Raw genomic sequence first — 20,578 nt, 5'->3', positions numbered from 1 at the left:
TACCTTCACACTGTGCAATATGACACAGCAGTAAAAAGAAACTATTGATACACACATGAACCTGGGTGGTTCTCACTTTTGCAGAGTGGGAAATTAAATCCACCCCAAAGGGCTACAAGCCTTCTATAACACATTCTTTAAATAAAGTGATAGAGTTGGAAAACAGCCAGTGGCTGCCAGTTAGGGACAGAGATGAGGTGGATGTGGTTATGTAGTGGTAGCATGAGCGAGCCTTGTGCTGACAGGAATGTTGTGTATCCTGATTGTGCTGATGGTTCCACAAATCTACTCGAACTGCACAGATACAGAAACACACACACACACACACACACACAGAGGAGCTGTGAAATCTGAGTAAGCTCTGTGGATTGTACCAATGTCAATTTCTTAGTTGTGATACTGTACTAGTTATGCAAGATGCTGTGTGGAGAGACTGTGGAAGGGGGCACAGAACTTCCCCAAAGATACATATATATATATTTTGCAATATCTGGTGAACATGAAATACACTTCAAGATTAAAATTAGAGAGATCTCACAGAGATGCATATAGATAAATGACACAGGACTGAGATTTGCCTCAACAAATACTCTAGGAAGAAAAAAACCAAAGGGATAAAGGTGGGAGAAACAGATGAAAGAGAATTCATAAATGTGTCAAAGTGAGGTGAAAGACACATCGGGAATGTTCCTCTTTAGTATTAAAAAATTTCCAAAATAAAAAGTTCCAGACAGTTCTCAGGGGTAATTAAACCAAAAGAAGGGTTCATCAGCCCTGCTTATCTGCCGATTGCACTAATTTTGGAACACAAACTAGGTTCGAAGCTTGTAATTGTTTCATTTACAAAGTTTTTATTATGAAGTTTTATTAAGAGATCATCAATCACATTCTTAATCTGGCTCTGTTTCACGTTTCCCCTTCCAGAATCCTCACTCCCAAACTTATATAAAAATAGAATTTATAAATATACACTGTGAATTACACACAATTTTTACACAATAATTCGGTCTATGTTTCAAGTCAACAAATCACTGTTTCTCATCCAGAACAGACTCTCAGCAGCATAGCCTCTGAAGTCTCAGCAGCAGAAATGGCAACTCTTCTCCAAATCCCACTTAGCCCCCGGACATGGTGTTCACAGGCTTCTGTTGTCAAGAGGTTCCACAGTTGTCCCCAGTCAACTGGGACATGGCTGGCAAGAGTCATGATGGTTTTAGCCCTGTATCCACCAGGGTTCATGCCTAGGCAGTATTTAAACTCGACAGGCCAAGAATCACTGAGAGCGCAATTACAGACCATGAGGGGTCAGTACAGACCCAGTCTATGTTCACGTGTAAGCGGTTCAGGTCACCAAATACCTGAGAAACTCTTTTTTTGGCCCAGAGTTGGAGAATCCAACTTTCTCCCTGGCACCCGGCTTCTGTTCCTGACAGCAGCTTGCCCTAGAGATCAGTGAGGCCAGAGGACCCTGGGGCCTGCCATCAGGTCACACAGTTCCTCATCAAGTTTTCAAATTCACAAGAGGATGGAAGATTCAGAGATGACCATGGAAGCCTAGTCTAGGCAAAGTTCGACGGGACGTTAGGTTGCTAACTCAGTGAACTCTGATCTTATGGTAACTTCCAGGTGTTGCTGGCATTTTCCCTCCTTGGATTTGGCTTTAAAGTATTTTCCTTCAGTGATGATCAGCCAAAGGCTATTAGCTTGTCCAGGATCTTCCTCACAAGTTTGTTTGTTTGTTTTTTGGTTTGGAGGATCTTTCTCAGGAGGCAAAGAGGTTGAACAAATCGAGACCTGCTTCTAGAAAAACACACAGGCCTTCCATCTGTGCCAGTCTTCTAGCAGACTGGCCAGGCCTCTCAGTTTTCAGAAGACAAGGCCCAGTCCAGCCCTCAAACCCTGAGACCTTCCCCAACCCTATCCTTCTCCTGTTATCTACAACTGGGTTCCTCCAACAAGTTACAACATAAAAGATCCACTCTTGAGGCTCTTGTCAGAGAAAACATCTTTTCTCAGGAAGGGCTGGCCTAGGAGAGGGGAGTCCCTGAGCACACCTTCCACAGTGGGATGGCAACAGACAAATGCCTTAGGAAAGTAGTGCCCAGTTTAGGCTATGATATGTGGGTCACTGTTTCCAACAAAATCACCTCTGATCAGATCAACAGGGCACTTGGAGCCCAATGAGGAGATATGTAAGACTGAGGCGCTGGGATGATGAAAATTGCTGCCAAAATTGTGATTCAGGTAAAAAGGGTCCAGATATCCTGAAGCACAAAGTAGGCAAACAGTCTTTCTGGCAGAAAGCAAAGCAAAAAGAATCTTTTCTTTCCTATCATCTTCCCTGGTCTTCAGGTTTCAAAGAAATCAAATCCTGTGGTAATCAGTGACGTCACCAGCTGTTCCTATGCTCTATAGGATGGCCTGGTTGATTAAGACAGCTTTGTTAGTACCTTTGTATCTTCCTCAGCCCAAACATCCGATGAAAAGAGGTCATCTTATTCTAGAGTTTGCAATTAAAATCATGCCCCGTCGCACCCTGGGCAGCCTCAGCTTGACCACGAAGAGGCACCCTCTCTTCTTCCCTCGAGTGGCTAACTCCCCCTCTGGAGGGCGGTGTCCATGTCCCTCTACAAGGCATACTTCCTTCTCAGCTCACGAGAGGGACCTAGAAAGAAGAGGAATCCATGGGTCCTGCCTGGTGGAGCCCTCCCGGCTGTGCTTCTATGGGAGAGCCACTCCAGGGCTCTGTCCGCTGCAGGACACTTGACCTCTATGGAATAAGAGGTACATGTGGGAGACAGGAAGAAGAAAAGGGGAGATATTTCCTCTCACCAAAGTAGCTTTCACTAACGTAAGACCCACTGGTAAGCCTCTCTTTTCTGCCAAGCAGCAGAGAAACCACCTTTTGACAAGAGAAGCGTCTCCGCACCCCAGCCTCCAACTCACTTCTTCCTGCGGATCTTGGGTTTCTTCACGGGTCGCAGATAGGGGTTATCGATGACATTCTCCTCCCCATTCCGGCTCCCTGTCAAGGAGGGGTTCGGCTGCAGGACAGAGGTGTTCTCCTTCTCAGCTCCAGAATCGTCCTTTGAGCAAAAGCCGAAATAAAGCAAAACACCAATGGCATAAGGAAAGAGATCATGCCCATAATACAAACAAGTATCAGCATCCCATTTGTGAAGTTAGAAGCCCATGGGCTACGTTGTCCTGATGAACCTGTCTTAGCCTCAGGAAATGCAGCCTCAGCAGCCTGTAGAGGAAGGCGAGAGTGACAGCTCTGACAGTGGAGGATACAAAACCCCGAGCCTCGAGAGAAGACAGGGACATGAATTAGGAAGCACAGAGACCTAGTAAGGGCTGAGGAGCAGGGGCTATATCTTAGCTGCTTCAGGCAGGAAGCCCAGCCTGTGGGGAGAGAAAGAAGTGCACGTGATGCCTTGCAGGACAGACGCAGGGTCAGAACAAGTCACAGGTGCAGGGGGTCTCCGGGCCCAAAGCCAGCGTACATGAGAACAGCTTTCCCCCAAGTCCTCAAACAGCTGATACTTGCAACCTGGTACCAATGAGCCCACGGCAGCAAAGGCCAGACCCTTGCACCCTAGGGGTCTCACCGAGGCAAAGCAGAGTTGCAGGCACCACCATGGAGGCTTCAACAGTAATTCTTATCTGCAACCCGTGAAGCAGATCTTTTACAGCTTGTTTTCTGCAGAATGGGTGATTTAGTAAAAAGTCTCTAAAGCACAAGTATTCCAGCATGAGTCCAATTTTAGAAAGTTTTTTTTTTTTTTCAATCACAGTGACGTATAGTTACGCAAAGAAAAGAACGTGATGAAATTTTTAAAACTGGGTCTTGGAATATGGACAATCGATACGCTTTTATTTATATTCTCTCCTATTTCCCAAGCAGAAACTAGAGGAAGACGGGGAAACACATCCCAGGAAGAGCTGGATGTAGAAGCTCAGGCCTTAGTGACTACATGAGCAGAAGCGACTGGTTTGCGCCCTCTGGTGACAGGCCCAGGGCTCCGCCACTCAAAGAGTCCTGTTGTGTAACCAGGCAAATGAACGGCAGAAGAGGCATGAAATAAATGAATAGCAAGGTGCATGCAGCTGGCCTAGCACAAGGACACCAGTCTCAGGTTCAATGAGCCTGAAGACACCGGCTCACCTCCAGGTTGCCCTGCACACTGCCCACTCGTCACCCAGCACTGTGTTACATCCACGGCCCCTGCCTTTTGCCTCTCCAGCACCTGCTTGCACCAAGAGTTGACTTTCAGTCCTGTTGGGCCTCTGGAGGTGCTCCTGACAGCTCATGTCCCATGATCAATTCAGGCCCTGCCAGGTCAGGTCCCAGACATAGAATCTGTCCACAGCCTTGGATATTTGGCTCACAGTCTCTCTGACGTTCTTAACGGTCTGGTTTGGTTACTAGCCCCTACTTCCCTTCCTATTTTTTAAAAAAAGATTTATTTTATTTATTTACACATACAAGAACTGGGTGTAGGCCAGAGTTGCGGGGGGTGGGGGGGGAGAGGATTCACCAGAGACAGAGTGGAGAGCAGAACAGGCAGTTTGACTGAAATACACTGCTGAGGGGGGCATCAGGCAGGTCAGGAGAGGTCTGCTGTGCCATGTGGGTCACCTCTCTGGCTGTGGCTCAAACTCTTGCCTCAGTGGCTGGCGACAGCTTGACAATGCTGAGACTTTAACCTCTGCACCATGAGGAAGGCCCTACTTCCATTCTTATTATTTCTCTATGGTGAGCCCCCTATTTTCACAGTTATGAAGTTCACTTCAACCGTGCCATAAGTGTTTCCTGAGATAGTAAGGATGGAAGTGACACAATAAGAGGTGCTGGAAAGACAGCAGAGAGCTCCTGGGGCTGCCCCCACCCAGCTCACTGTTTCCCACAGGCCACACAAGGGTCAGTCACGCGACAACGGAAATGCTACCTTCTTGCCTCTTGCAGGGATAGGAAGCCTTGAGATGGGGGTAGGAGGTAATAGAAGGGAAGTGTCAAACTGAGATTTCTATTTTATTTTATTTTTTGTTAAGAGAAGAGTATGTGGTTAAGACAGCAGGGGAGGGAACGAGGGTGCATGAGCGCCAGGCCCTCCTTTCCCCAGGATGGGGGGCTCCTGCTCCTAGCTGTGTGTGTGAGGACACTGACTCAGATGCTAGCTAATGTGTGGACAGTCGCTATCTGGAAAGCGGCAGTCTAAATTCCAGGCCAGTCTGACTCTGAGGGTCGCCCCTCTTTGCTGTCTGGCTTAGCCCCTCAGTATATAGGAGTCCTCAGGCAGCCCCTGCATTCTCTCAGCCTCAGTTCACTCAATGCCATGACCTTACTTTTGTCATTTATCTGGATTTGTTCAAAAACACATCTGCAAGCCCTTTAGCTGCACTGTACTCACACATGTGTGGAAACTTCTTCTTGGAAGATTCTTCCTTCTCCTAAAGTGAACCTCCTCTGAGTCTATGACCCATTCACCCTACCTCAGACCAAACGAACTGAATTCAAACAGAAGTGGAGAGTAACAATTTCCTCAGCTTTATATAAAGCCATAGGCTCCCAGCTCTAATTCTCAAAGGAATAATTCAACATTAACAAAATGTGTGTGCAAGCAAGGAAGGCCTTCAGCAAGTAACTGAGAAAGCAGGTGCTGGCCATCTGCCTCCTGGAGCTCCTGGCTGCATTCGCCAGATCGCACCTCAGACATCCAAGAAGGCTTGGCCCAAATACAAACACGACAGCATTTTTTTGCTTAAAAGCTAGGACTGATCTGAATAAGGTAGCATAACTGCAGGGTCCTGTATGCTTTAAAGGCATCAGAGCTTCCAGCAGTTCTGTGATTCCAACTGGTACTTTCTCCCAAAAGGTAGGAGCGAGAGTGGGTCTTAATCTTCTACACCTTGAAAAGCAGGAAAGAACACCCACAGGTCCCTATGGGCACATGCCCCCCACTCTGTCTCACTGCCCACACACACTATCTCCTATCCTGAAAGGAGAAACCTGGAACTACAGCGGCTAACCCCCCGATTTGAGCACAAGACCCCCATGCCCTCTTACCTACCAAGGAATATTGCTCCAAACAGTTCCCTCTCCTGCATCAATTTTCCCCTGTTAGATCATTCCCAATCAAACATTCTGTTCTTTTGTCTTAAACAAAAACACTTAACTCCTTAATTTTCACGCTAGTTACTGATCCATTTCTCTCCTACTTACAGCAAGACTCCTCGAAATGATCATTTATAGAAGCATCATCCAATGGAACTTTCTGTGATGCTATAAATGATCACATTTACACTGCCTTGTATGGCAACTAGACTAAATAACTGAACTTTTAGTTTTATTCATATTAATTAAAATTATAGCCACAGGTAGCTAGTGGCTACTGTAAAGGACAGTGCAAGTCTATACTCACCAACTACAATTTCTACTCCCCCATTCTCTGTGAATTTGCTCCAGGTCCTTCATTCTTACTGAAACTGCTTCTCAAGGATACACTCACACAGCCCAGGCTGAAGGCCAGACAGATTCTGTTCCTATATTACTGTAACTAAGGCAGCTTTTAAAACAGCTAATGGTTCTCTGTTCACGAAATACCACGTTCCCCCAGGTCTTCTCCCACCTCCCTGCTTAGCCTTCTCTATGTCCATTGGGGAGAGTTCCCACTTTTCTCTCTAAACAGTAGATAGCCCCAGGCTCGACCCTTACACCTCTTTTTCACCCTCACTTGCTCCCTAGGAGAGTTCACCTACTTTCTATTCTAAATACCATCTACAGGCTCAAGAGCCCAATGCACCTCAGTAGCTCTAAAAGCCCTTTGAACTCCCAAAGCACACAACCACCTCACCCCCTGGAGGACTAAAACGCACGCATCTTCAGCTTACCTCCTCTAAGCCTGGACTCCCGGCCTCTCCACCCAGGCTTCCTGACCTTGGCTGACAGTAATGCCACTTTCTTATTGTTCAGGCAAAAAGCAAAAGAAGAAAGTGTCTCTGGATCTCTTTTTCTCTTATATCCATTCTGCTAGCTGGTTCTGCTCTGAAAATAATCTAGAATTTGACCAAGTAACTTTCTGATCATGTCTCATCATCTTCACCTTGACCACCATCCCTCAGTTTACTGCAACGGCCTCCTCACTGCTCCCTCAGCTCCTGCCCTTCTGCCCAGGTTGCACCCTCAGATGGCACCATGACGGATGGGGAGTGGCCAGCTAAGCCACGCCAGTGCCTGGCCGCCTTAGCTCAGTACTTCCGCCACTTCCCAGCTGAGAAAATGCCCGGTGTGTAATATAATCTTTAAAACTGGACTCCCCAGGAGCTTCCTGACCTTACTCCCTGCTTCCTCCCTTTTTCCCACACTGTGGCCCTATTCTGCACTGCTGGCAAGCTCCACCTCAGGGCCTCTACTCTGCTGCTCCCACTGAGGAAAGGTTACTCCCAGAGATATGCAAGCCCTGTTTCCTTTAGGCCTTTACTCAAAGGTCACCTTCTTAGTGACCCTATCTAGTAGCTTTCTCCCAGTGCCCACACCTACTTCTTATCTAATTTATTTATTCCTAATTTATTGTTTTTCCTTAGCTTCAGGAGAGCAGGACATTTTGTCTATTTTGTCTCCTACTAATTTCCCCACAGCTGGCTCTGGCAGGTGTTCAATATTTGTCGAGTGAAGAAGTCCCTAGGATGTGGACTTGGCTCTCAAGCTGGAGATCCGGTCACACCTGAATGCTCCTAGGCCCATCAAGTAAGCCCCTAACAGGAAGCCAGAGGCCTGCGATAGGTCACATTCAATTCTCAGGGTGGCCAGCTGGAAGCAGTGTGGACCAGCTCTCAGAGTACCAAAAGCAGGAAAAAGGGAGGACCCACCGTGCTGATGTGAAGAGGAAGGTTCTCCGTGTCTGTCTGCTCATCCTGCTCTGAGGAATCCGTCTCTTCCATTTGTTGCATCTCCAGCTCAGACGGAAGAAGAGCTGTCAGGTAGGGGATGGTGAAAGGCCTTGCAGCAATCACTGGGGAATTGGAAGAGAGGCACAATTCCACGTCATGGAGCCTTTGCCTGGCCTAGGCCTGACAACAGCTCAGTGAGCAGGGAGACAATGAAGGTTAATGCTGCAAGCACTTGCCCTGGCCAGGCAATGTCCCATAGGCTTCACACCTGCCATCTTAAAGCCTCCCCTGCACCCTAGTCAGTATAATTACCAAGGAACCAGAGAGAGAGGGTAAATGACTTCCTTGGTCACCTGGGAAGTGCAGAGTGGATCTGAACTCCAGTAATGGTTTTGGAGCTCCACTTTTTTTTTTAACTTTGTAATTTTATAGTAAAATTTTATAGTTTTGTTTTTACATATTTTTGTGCATTTTTCCATCTCAGTTGCAATCCCCTAGGGTTTCCCATCACCAAATCTCCCATGTGCCATCACCATAGCCCAGTGCATTTCCCTCCCCCACCGTTTTTGAGCCCATTCCCCACTCCACCCCCGTAAAATGTCTCTGGTATGTAGCTGTTTATCATTATCACTATTTTCTCGCCTGTTCCGTTATATTCCTGCTATGAGTGAAAACATCCAGTATTTTTCCTTTTCTTTCTGGCTTATCTCACTAAGCATGATCTTTTCCAGCTCCATCCATGTTGCTGCAAAGGACATGTGTTTCTTTTTTTTTGGTTGCTGAGTAATATTCCAATGTGTATATGTGCCACATCTTTTTAATCCAGTCATCCATTTTTGGGCATTTGGGCTGTTTCCATGTCTTTCCAATTGTGAATAAAGCAGCAATAAACATGGGGGTGCAGGTATCTTTTTGAATCAGTGTTTTTTGGATACCTAGGAGTGGGACTGCTGGGCCGTAGGGAATGGAGCTACACTTTTACCAGGTATAGAACTATGTACAAAACTAGGACTGAATCCGAGTGAAGCATCCACTCTCTAAGCCTTACTTTTAGAATAGAGAGATGGATTCTTTCAGCTAAAAGACTCAAGTTCAAATACTAGACTTGAGAACTCTCCTAGAAGGCGCTTCAGAGAAACAGCGTTTCAGTTCTTCCAAAAAGCATTGAGGATAAAAAGAAATTATTGATTAAAAAAAAATAATAAGAGGAAGTCTCTCTGTGTACTTCTATGATGAAATACATTATCAGGAGACACTCAGATTATTCTTAATGTGTCTAGGTTTAAAGTCAGAAAGAGCCAGGTTTGAATAGTACCTACTTGTTGTGTGACTTAAAGCAACTTACCTCATTTCTCTTCCCTATAAACCCTTCTTTCCTACAATGGATGTGTAACAGTTCTTAAGCCTTCAGGAGAATGGAGGTGGGGAGCGGACTGAATGTGAAATGATTAGCACAGTGTCTCCTCCTTAACAATTGTCTCCCACTAACAGTCAGTCAGCAGCAATTCCTCCAAAGCCAGGCACAAAGGTAGAAGTTTGATGAGCAAACCAACCTCCCCATTCACCTCTACAAGACCTGAGGCCTATGAAAGAAGTAACTTGACCACCCAGTGAACAGCAATGTGCAAGGAGACAGTAAACAAGGCGCCCTGTGAGGGGCACTGAAGGGCAGAGCCTGGCAGATGTGCTGCAGCCCCCTGCCCTGGGTGCCAGTCTCTGCTGCCCGAGTGTCACTGAGGGCTAGGGCACGGTTATACATGGGGTTAGCTTGACATACCTCAGGTGGCTAGTCCCAACAGCGGCCACTACTGTTTCAGAGCCTTCAGTTAGGGACAGGGCACTTGAGATCTGGGAAAAGCACTCAGGAATTTGAAAAACAAGCTGTACCCAAGAAAAGGGCAAACTTTATGTTGCCAAGCTGAGAAAAAGGGAGGACTGTGATTTTCTCAAAAGACAAGACAGGGCTTGCCAAGGGGATAGATCTCACATGGAAACGTGCTGACGTCATCCTTGAAAAGGCTCTGAGTCTCTCCCGTCTTGGCCATAAATCGGGTGAGGGCCCGCTCCACATCTCGTCTCTGGGAGGCAGCCTTCTCCCGCAGGACCTGGTAGTCCGACACAGGCTCCCGGTACGTCTAAGAGGAGAAACGCAAAGACACCGCGTTACACCCACAGGTCACCCGGCCCTCTCCTGTCCCGGCCTCGCTGTTGCTATGTCCTTCCAGCCTCTAGCACTAAGTGACCAGCTCTGCTCTCTTTGGAGGCGAGAGCTCCAAGGGGCAGTGGAAAGGTAGAAAGAAATATGTAGTTACCGTTAATACTTGTTTTAATCTTAAAACTTAGCAAACATACAAGTATTTAGTGGCTGTTGTGGGTCTTCGTTTAGCTCCCAGGACAGCTGACCGTGGCGCAGGATGCCTCCTGAAGAAACGTGCGACTCCCCACAGGGGAACCTGACAGGGACCGCCTTGCTCCTTCAGTGTGACGTGACACCCTGCAGCATGCGCACGGCTGCTGACGTGGGTTTGTGGACTGCTGTATCTAGTTTAACTCTCCCAAATGCACACGCTGTTCCAGAAGACTGCCTCAGAGTACTAGATGAAGACGTCAACATCAGCACAAGTGAAGTGCACGGCAGGTGTGACCCTCCTGCTCTTCGGCACTCGCGTGGGCTCGTGATCTACCATAACAAGCAGCAGCCAAAGCATTTTACATTGTGGTAAAGGTGCCATTTTTAGCAATGACTCCCAAAGTAACTACTCTTCATTAATATGGACATAGGGCTTTCAAAGGAGGATGTGGGACATCTCCACGGTGTCCCTGAATAGTCCCCACAGTCTTACTTAATCACAGAGACTCAGGACTTTGCTGGCTCGTGAAGAACCTTCCCAAAATGAAGAAGCGAATGGACTGTGAACATATCTGTTAGAAATGTTACAATGTGAGATTTTATCATTATTTTTAAGACACATGTCTGGCATTCAAAAAATACTTTAACAAATTCATCAAATAATGAGATGAGAGTGAAAAACTAGTTTTATGACTTGACGCACTAAGTGCAATGATGCGCATATCTTTGTAATGTATATTTCTCAATGATCAGAGCCATTAATGTACCTAAATAAAATGACCTTAGAACCAGACGCTCAGCTTTATTAGTCCAAAGAATTAAGCCAAGTTTCAAAAAATAAAAAAACAAATTAGAGAAGGGGTAAACTGACTTTCGAAACCTTTAATGAGGGTCATATTATCTTGATTATTAATATTATATTATTCACCTAAATAAGCATAGACTAAAGTATGTGCCTAATATTTCTGCCAGTGGTACAATGCAGTACAACATAGGGTTCTTCTTTGGAAACAGTCACTTCACACATAGCCAGCTGAGGTGAGATCATGCCGGAACAGGTGGGTCCCTAATCCAACAGGACTGGTGTTCTCTTACAAGAGGATGGCCACGTGCAGACAGACACAGAAAAAACCACATGAAGACAGAGACCGGTGTGAAGGAGAATACCACAGGTGGCTACCACCACCAAAAGCTCCAAGTGGCAAGGAAGGGTTCCCCTATGGTTTCAAGACCCTGCCAACAGCTTGAATTTGGACTTCTAAACTCTGGAACTAAGACAGTAAATTCTGTCATTTTACGCCACTGAGTTTGCAGCACTTCATTTCAGCAACCCTAGGACTCCAACACAGAGACTACAGGTGACGGGCAGTGGCTGAGTGACTTCTGTTCTTCTCCCCATCTTTGTCCACACCCCCAGATAAGGAGAAAAGTCCCCGAGGACTTGCCTTAACAGCTGGTACAGTGGCCGTTATCTGTACCACATCCAGGGTACGCAGGGGACAAAGGAAGCATGTGGGAGCCTTGGGGACTCTTTCGCACACCACACCTTCCCAGGGGGAAGTGAAACTGTTAGCCCAGCAAACAGAGCAGTGTGAACCACAGAGCACAGCTCAGCTCATCCTCAGAGACCTAGAACTCAAGAGTTCTGATAAGTTCTATTTCATGGTCTTACTATGTTTTAAAAGATCTTTCCTGAGATTTCAAAAATAATTTTTGTCTATAATGGAAAGCTGGGAAATGCACCAAAAAAAAAAAAAAGTTACCTGTAACCCTGCTAAGAATTACTACAAACTTTTGGTGGACTACCCTTGCAGACTCTCTTCCATCAGGGTAGGTACGCTTGTGTTTTGGTGGGAGAGGCAAAACTGATGCTGGCTTCAACTTCCTTGTTAATTCTCCTTTGCCACTGTTTCCCAAGGAGGAAAGACAGTCTCTGTTCCGTTACAGGTTGAACAGTGTCCCCCTCACAAAAGCAATGTTGAAGCCCTAGCCCCCCAGAACAGGGCAGGAGGCATGATCTCACCTCAACAACATCTCTGTTGTTTTAAGCCGCTGAGTTTATGGCGGGTCATTTCAGCAGCCTGAGGACACTAATACAAAGACTACCGGTCAAGGGCAAGGCTGTGTGGCAGCTACCTTTTCACTACAAACTGTGGGACTCCAGCCTGACCGAAGGAACTAACTGACTCTGTGCTTTGCATCAGTCCCGCCCTCCCTGCCTCCCTCTTACCCCGCAACGTGATGTTGTCACTCACCGGAGTTTTGATGTAGGTGTGCGGGTCGGGGAACTCGGGAAAATGGCTGGGGATGTGCGGTGGGTGGGGTCGGTTCTGCCCTGCAGTGAGGGCCTTGGGGGTCACTGGCTGATTAGTCACTGGAGCTGCAACAGAGTCACAACTGGTTATTTATCCACCCAAGGTTTTAGGTGTCTCTTCATACCCTACTTTTCTCAAAATAAATAAATAAATAAAAAGTTTGACCTCAATGTTCTATGTAACAGGCACTTTTTATTTCTATCAGTAAAAGGTCTTAACAACCTGAGACAGTCACCCCCATCCCGAGTCCTCCTGGATGACTGAGTGACAGTAGGCAGCTCAGTGTGACATCAAGAGCATACCAAGGAACTACAGGGTCAGATGGGCCAATTCTCTTTCCACAGACCCTGGGCCAGGGTAAGGAACGTAGGCCAGCAGTAGCAAAAGAGGACTGAAAAGGACACCTTCTCCTGCTACTTTGAGAAGGAAGTTCTTTAAAAGATGCCAGCAGGAAAATCATGATGGGAAAAAAAAATTACTGAATTTTTGCTGGGTCCAACAAGCCCAAACTAGTCACACTTTTTCCGTTTAACTGAAACAGTGGTCTTCCAGCCTCTGTGTAAAGGCACCAACAGGAAATATTTTAGGTTTTAGAAACCCCAGAGTCTCAAATAAGAGATTGGGGGGGAAGGGAATACAACAAAACTACTAAACAAAAATAATCAGACAGCTATAAATCAGAGACATGCTGCAGGGGAAGGGAAGGAAGAGAGAATAAAACACGGGCAGGAAGGGGACTATCACCTGATGGTGCACAGGTGACTGGTGGTGGGAATTCTGTGGGGACTACATCTGATGTAAAATATACACAAATAAAGAAATTATTAAAAAAAAAAAAAATCCCACTCCATAGTGGTGCAGCGGGTTAAAGCACAGCACCAAGAAGCTAAAGACTTCAGCATGAGTTTGATCCCTGCCCCAGTGGTGACCACATGGCGCAGCAGACCTCTCCTGACCTGCCCGCTGCTCCCCTCAGCAGTGTACTTCATCAGTTGGCCTGTTCTGCTCCCCACTCTGTCTCTGGTGAAGCCTCTCACCGCACCTGTGCTTCTGGCCTATACCCCAGTTCTGTATGCATAAATAAATAAATCTTTAGTAAAAAAAATCCCATAGTCTATTACAAATACTTAACTCTGCCATTAAAGCACAAAAGCAACCAAAGATGGTAAGTAAACATGGCTGTTTTCCTATAAAAACAGGCAGTGGGCTGTGTCGGCCTCACAGGCCACAGATGACCCTTGATCTAAGGAAGAACAAGTACTTTCACATTTTTCAAATAGCACTAATTGCTCTACTGTGGCACTGGCACAACTTCCCAGTGACAGTTTACCTTTCTGGTGACTGAACGTCACATCTTAATGCTACTAGCCCAATAAAGATCACCCTGTAGTAAAGTCACATAACAGCAGACCCATGCCTGCCCTAGCCAGTAGATTCAGTCCACAAGTACAAGGCGAGCACTTCCTGAGTGGAACCTCAGTTCATCATCACTTACGGGCAGTGATGACCATCCTCTGAGACCGTTTTGCATAAGCGGGGAGAGTGTCCACATTGAAACCTAAGAAACAAGAAACCAAAATATCACTGCCCAGACCACTGGATATTGAACATGGAAAAGGAGTGATGCTGTGGACAAAGAGCTAAAACTCCCAACTCAAGAGCTTTGCTGTCACTCAAAAGAATCTCCAGCAGAATTTCCCAACAGGGAGTTAGGAGGTCCCTTAACTAAGAACCCTCTTGTGATTGAGAGTGTGAGTTGCCTTGAACTCTCCTGAGCTAAAAGCAAACCAAGAGACATGAGGGAATTCAAAAACACTGAGCAGTTGTGCCTGACTCCCGGGACACCTCTCTCACAACTCCTGCTCAGATGCTTTAAGAACTAGAGCGCACAGAGGTACTCACCCATCTCAACAAGAGTCACCACGATATCCGACAGTGTGGGCTGGGTCCTGGCTGTGTGCTCACAGTAAGACTTGGCACTCCTCCCAATCTCTGAGATGTCTAGGAAGGATCAAAGAACAGCGTCTTAGTCTCAGTTCCCAGAAAGTTAAACAAAGAATTACCACATGAGCCAGCAATTTCACTCCTAGATATACCAAGTGAACTGAAAGTGGGCGCTCCAGCAGATACTGTACAGCCGTGTGCACGGGAGCGTACTCACAACAGCCAAAAGGTAGGGGCAACCCAGAAGAGTCCAACAGATGACCGGGATAAGAAAATTCCCCAAATAGTAATCGAGGCCCTCCCTGGTGGTGCAGTGGGTTAAAGCACAGCACTGAGAAACTAAAGCCACTTCCGCACGAGTTCGATTCCCGCCTGCCCCGGAGGTGACCACGTGGCGTGGCAGACCTCTCCTGACCCGCCCGCTGCTCTCCTCAGCAGTGTACTTCATTGATTTGCCTGTTCTGCTCCCCACTCTGTCTCTGGTGAAGTCTCTTGCTGCCCCTGAGCCTCTGACCTGTATGCATAAATAAATAATTCTTAACAAAAAAAAAAATAGTAATCGAGCCTTTAAAAGGAATGACTCTGACATATGCATAACACTGATGAACCTTGAAAACATTATGCTCAATCAAATATTGCCACATACAAAAGTCAAATATCTTAGGATTACACTTATGAGATACCTACTCACAAAGATAGAAAGTTGATTAGAACTTACCAGGGGCTGGCGGGGATGGGACTGGGCAGTTATTACTTATGGGCTCAAGTGTCTGTCTGAAATGATGAAAAAATGTTGGAAATGGAGTGTTGGTGACTAATGTACTTAATGTCACTGAATTGTACACTTAGAAGAGGTTAAAACAGTAACTTCTGATGGCAAAAGGTACAAAATGATGTAAAAATCAGCTATTATATAAAAAAACCCAAAAACCAGTAACTTGCATGGGCATCTTGCCACCATAAAGAAAAAAAAAAAAAGATCTATTCTCTGGTGGGTGAAGTTATTCCTTCTGCCTGAAGCTGAGCCTGTATCCAAGGGTTGGGGAACAGAGGGGATATTAAGCGGGGCTGACTGAGCTCCAGAGGCACAGGACAGCATTCATGGAAACTCAAGTGGCATGAAGCTTTACAGACACCAATAGCCTTATTTTTCTGGTGATGAGTCCAGAGATTTCATCAGATATAAAAGAGGCCTAAGAGGATTTGGAACTCCTGCTCTAGGGGCCCCATGATTCAGAAGATCAAAGCAAGTGGTGCTTGGTAAGAGAGGTATCCAACTGAAGACCTGCCACCAACTCCTCAAGCTACTCTGAGCAGGTCACTACTCCCAGGTCCAGGAAAAGAGGGCAGCATCCGTTTACTGTGGAGAACACCCCATTAGAATCTGGGTACAGGAGGCCTCCCTGGTGGCACAAGGGTTTGTTAAAGCTCAGCACTATGAAGCTATCCACAACCACTGCAGCACGTTTGGTCTCTTGCCAGGGAGCTGACCCACATGGCACAGCAGACCTCTCCTGTCTCACCTGCTGCTCCCCTCAGCAGTGGATTTCAATCAATCCACCTGTTCTGTTCCCCACTCTGTCTCTAGGGAATCCTCTCATCACCCTGTTCCCATACCTCTGGCCTGTACCCCAGTTCTTGTATGCATAAATAAATAAATCTTAAAAAAAAAAAAAAGAATCGAGTAGAACATCTTAGAAATATCCTTAGCTTCAGGAGGCAGCTAAAATATCTTCTTCACCTATTTGGTTCTCTTCTAACATGAATCAGGCCCTGGACGTGCAACCAGTGCAGAAAGCAATACACAAGACTTGCTCAGAACCCACACTAAGAATGAATGTTGCCGACAAGTGCACCAGTTTTGCCTGATGCTTCTATTTCAGCTTTACTGTCCACAGCTACTGACAATATGGGGGTGCTCAAGGCTTAGCAAGTCCTCAGCCCAAGCACCCATCTTTGGAAGTCCCTGGCTGAAGTGGCAGACTTTTAAACCAGTTTCAAACCTTTAGTTCTAATATCTAAAACAGAGATTTCCGCTGGCAAACCATTTCTTCTGAGAGAAAATAGTCCCTTGTTCAGTAGTATGAGAAAGAACTGCCTCAACCAGGACCTCTAAACTCTGGTATAAATGGGTGCATGTGTGTATGCATGGGTGTATGTGTGTATGCATGTATTTATTTGTGCATACAAGAACTTGGGGCTAGGCCAAAGGTGTGTGTGAGTTGAGGGGAGAGAGGATTCACCAGAGACAGAGCAGGGAGCAGTACAGGCAGACTGACTGAAATACACTGCTGAGGGGAGCAACCAGTGAGACAGGAGAGGTCTGCTGGGCCATGTGGGTCAGCTCCCTGAATGGGGATTGAACTCAGGCCGAAGTGGCTGCCGATAGCTTGATAGCACTGAGACTTTAACCCTGTACCTAAATCTGGTATTTGAAACTTCTAAACATCAGTTGTAGAGAGCAACCTTGTCCCAGACCATGCCCTTCCTGAGGCAACCACACTTAGTGACTAGTCAGGCTGGGGTCCAGACGTAAGGCCTTCTTAGTCTGATGTGGGACAAGCTCAATGTTAACAACTGCTCCAGAGCGCCCATGGAACTGCACAATTTTCTGCATAGCTTCCACTGCAGTTCAACTCCTCCCTCTACCTAAATCTTTCTCTCACTTTCATTCATAGCTGTTGCTCCCCACCTAAAACCTGAAGTCTGTGCGCCCCTTCCTCGTTTTACTCTATTTTTTAAAAAGATCCCAACAGGAAAACCCACTGTACATGCAACACACTGCTAGACTACTACTCTAGGCTGCTAAAGGTGAGATTATTACAAGCAACTAAATTTCAAGGTATTTCCTTTTAAAAGTATGGTTGTTGTTGTTGTTGTTTTTTTTCAATGGAGGTTGCGGGGAGAGAGCTCCTTAGTGGTCTCAGGGTTAAGTCTAAGTCTCAGTGTTATCACCTCTACGGCTTGAGTTCAATCCTTAGCTAGGGAGCTAGCCTACATGTGGCACAGCAGACCTCTGTCCGCCTGCTGCTCCTCTCAGCAGTGTATTTCATTCCTCCATCTGTGCTGTTCCACTCAGTCTCTGGTGAATCCTCTCACCCCCAGCACTCTGGCCTAGATCCCCAGTTCTTCTACACACAAAAAAGTTGTTTTTTGTATTTTTCCCCCCTTTTGTAAAACTTATCCACCCTCACTCTGCACACACTAGCATTTGACTATATAAAATAGTAGCATCTGGGGTGACTCTAGAAGACACAGGAGAGCAACAGAACATGGGGAAGCAGAAGAAACAAGGAAGTATGTGTCTGTGAAGTAAATACTGAGTCTCAGAAATCAGTGGCTTAAAGAAAAGGATAAAGCCTAAAAGGAAAGAAAAAAAGGGTCCCACTCATGGAAAGAGAAGTCACCCAATACCCTTACTTACTCTGTTTTATCTTGGGTAAAGTCACTTCATGGTTGATACTAACTTTATCAATTTCTTCATTATAGCCTATTTGGATTTAATGCAGTCAACTTGGATACCAAGAATATCCCTTGTATAACTAACTGTAACTGTTGAGATTGAGAAATTGGGATAGTATAAGTATCCAGTGGTCTAAGAATGGCTATCCTTAGATATCAACCACACACAAAAGAACCTATGCAAGAAAACCATTAAAGCAAAACTCAGCACAAGTGTTACACTGTGTTTCCGGTTGAGTGGAACCCTAAAGAATATTGTGTCCCCATCTTTTTAAATCACCAGTACAACATTGTGCAGATGCCCAATGATTTTGGAGTTCCTTGGTTATAATTCTCCTAAGACACAATTCTTCTATTTTCCTACAACTGACTTTTTCTACTGGCAGCTCATTAAACATACTATAGCATGAATGTTATTCTACTCACCCATTTGTTTTGTTATAGGAGTGTGTGGCTAAATACATACTCACTTTTTGATGTTTTGAAAATGATATTTTGTATCCTTTAAAATTTTGTTGCATCTTTTAATAAATCAGATAATTGCTTACCTTAAAATGGTAGCAACTCTTTAAAGAGCATTAATCCTGACTCTCCAATAAAACTCTTAAGTTATTTGAGCATAGAAAGCAAACAGTGATAATAATAATAGCACTTATAAGTCACCAAGAGCTTATAATGCTCCCAGCATCAAATGTCTAACGTATGTATATCACTTATATGCACAACTCCTTTAAGTACAAATTATCTCACTTTACAAGCAAGGAAATGAGGTTCAAGGGATTTAGTGACCAAGCTATTAAGTGGCAGACCAACGACATATATCCAGGTCCATATGATTCTAATTTTTAAAACTATGCTCTCCTTCTTAAAACCTTACTAACAATATCATAATGCAGGTCATACAATGTAAAGGTCTAATGGTTCTCAGTACTCACAACTCTGTAGCATCTCTGTCAAGGTTTCCACGGATGCTTTCTCAGCACTCTCAAATCCTGCTTCAGTCAACAGGGAGCTCACAACCACTTGCAGAGTTCGCCTTCGGGCCAGATGGTAGTTATCAGCAGGGTTAGTGGACTGTTTACTTCCAGATCTCTGTGAATCAGCCAGAAAGAGAATTTTCATCCACAGGATAAGGATGCAACCATATAGTCAATGATAAGCAAGGTGGTTTTGCTAAACACTTATTTATCAATGCCTAATAAAATGTGTCTCTGATGTGTAGACTTGAGACTTTTTTTTAAAGATTTATTTATTTATGCATACAAAACTGGGGTGCAGGCCAGAGGAACAGGTGTGGTGAGAGGATTCACCAGAGATAGAGTGGGGAGCAGAACAGGCAGATGGATGGAGTACACTGCTGAGGGGAGCAGTGGGCAGGTCAGGAGAGATCTGCCGCGCCATGTGGGTCCCCTCCGGGGCGGGGATTGAACTCATGCTGAAATGGCTTTAGCCTCTTAGTGCTGTGCTTTAACCCACTGCGCCACCAAGGAGGGCCCAAACTTGAGATCTTAACTGATTAATCACCCAGCACCCAGGGTACTCTAAATACGAAGACAATCTTTCTGCTTAACCTAAAACTTAGAATTCCCGTAATACAAAATGGCTGTTTATTTTCTATTTTAGTTATCAGAATACATAGCTGAAAAAAACATGCACGATTTAATTGATGCCTATCGCCCCCCCACACACACAATAATGTCTCTATCTTTCCTCCCATTTCACTAAGAAAAATTAAACATTAGATGTTGAGTAGAGGAGGGCAAAAGATAACAGCACAGAGAATCAGGAAAGCTAAATATTTTGAAACAGGAATCCCTCCCAATTTTGGCTGACCAATAAAAAGGAGAAAACGGCCTCTTTGAACCAATCAGGAGGTGTTCCGGGTTCCCAACCCCCTCAACAGAAAACGAGCCAATCAGTACACAGGTTCACCAAGTCAGGAGGCCGCCGCCAAGTCCCGAGGAGGGGGGGCATGTACGACCTGAAAGACCCTCCTCCGCTCGGAGCTCAAGGTGGGGTTGGATCTCTGGGTAGGCGCTGGCTGCTCAGGCCAGAGGAGAGTGAGAGAATGCCTGGAGTCTCTCGGCTTCCGCCCCCCGCCTCCCGCCTCCCGCCCTTACCGTTCCGGAGCTGCCAGCCCCGGCAGTAGCCGCCGCGTCGGCCATCTTGCTCTGGCGTAATGGACGCGAGCGCAGGGCAGGCTGGGACTTGTAGTCGTGGGGCGGGGAGGAGGGGAGGAGCGACGAGGAAAAGGGGAGGGGCGCGCCCAGCCGGGCGTTGCGAATCCCTGCCCCGCCGGGGGTGCGTCTAGTAACCCCAGCGCACGTGACCTACTGGGGACTAAGGGTTCTTGGGTGCCCCGTGACTTCGGAATTAACCAGGAAAATGCGCGCTCGATTTAATACCTATTTCAAGATGAAGCTGTCTCTATAGAGTATTTCCCTGGAATGGTCCAGATTTACCTGAAAGTGTGCAGGCGCTGGTGGACCTAGCCCAGAGTCATCCTGCGGGAAATTTGGGGAAACGCTATTTTGTGCTGACGGCCCTGAATTCTGCCAGTGGCCCACTTGGATCTAGTGGATCTAGCCAGCTAGTCCAGGACGTCCGCTGCATC

General features: G+C 46.1%; 1 protein-coding gene across 2 annotated transcripts; it reads right to left on the bottom strand.

Annotated features, from left to right (window-relative positions):
- Window positions 1–859: 859 nt before the first annotated feature.
- TAF8 (TAF8 RNA polymerase II, TATA box binding protein (TBP)-associated factor, 43kDa) lies at window positions 860–20,140 on the bottom strand. Of its 2 annotated transcripts, XM_004673474.2 has the most exons (9): window positions 20,085–20,140; window positions 18,900–19,056; window positions 14,461–14,559; window positions 14,054–14,116; window positions 12,499–12,623; window positions 9,881–10,028; window positions 7,873–8,015; window positions 2,947–3,086; window positions 860–2,665 (listed from the first exon to the last, which is right to left on the bottom strand). In XM_004673474.2, exons 1-9 carry the CDS (start codon window positions 20,127–20,129, stop codon window positions 2,653–2,655), a joined length of 933 nt encoding a protein of 310 aa, XP_004673531.1. In that variant the 5' UTR covers window positions 20,130–20,140; the 3' UTR covers window positions 860–2,652. The 2 variants fall into 2 exon arrangements, with proteins under 2 accessions (XP_004673531.1, XP_004673532.1); XM_004673475.1 differs by lacking the exon at window positions 860–2,665 and having other exon boundaries at window positions 2,943–3,086.
- Between the last annotated feature and the right edge of the window lie 438 nt (window positions 20,141–20,578).

The sequence above is a fragment of the Condylura cristata genome, unplaced genomic scaffold (assembly GCF_000260355.1).
Source record: "Condylura cristata isolate star-nosed mole 26May11 unplaced genomic scaffold, ConCri1.0 scaffold00001, whole genome shotgun sequence".
Taxonomy (NCBI): Eukaryota; Metazoa; Chordata; class Mammalia; order Eulipotyphla; family Talpidae; genus Condylura; species Condylura cristata.
Note: the sequence above shows the minus strand (reverse complement) of the source record. Positions and strands in the feature narration are given on the sequence as shown.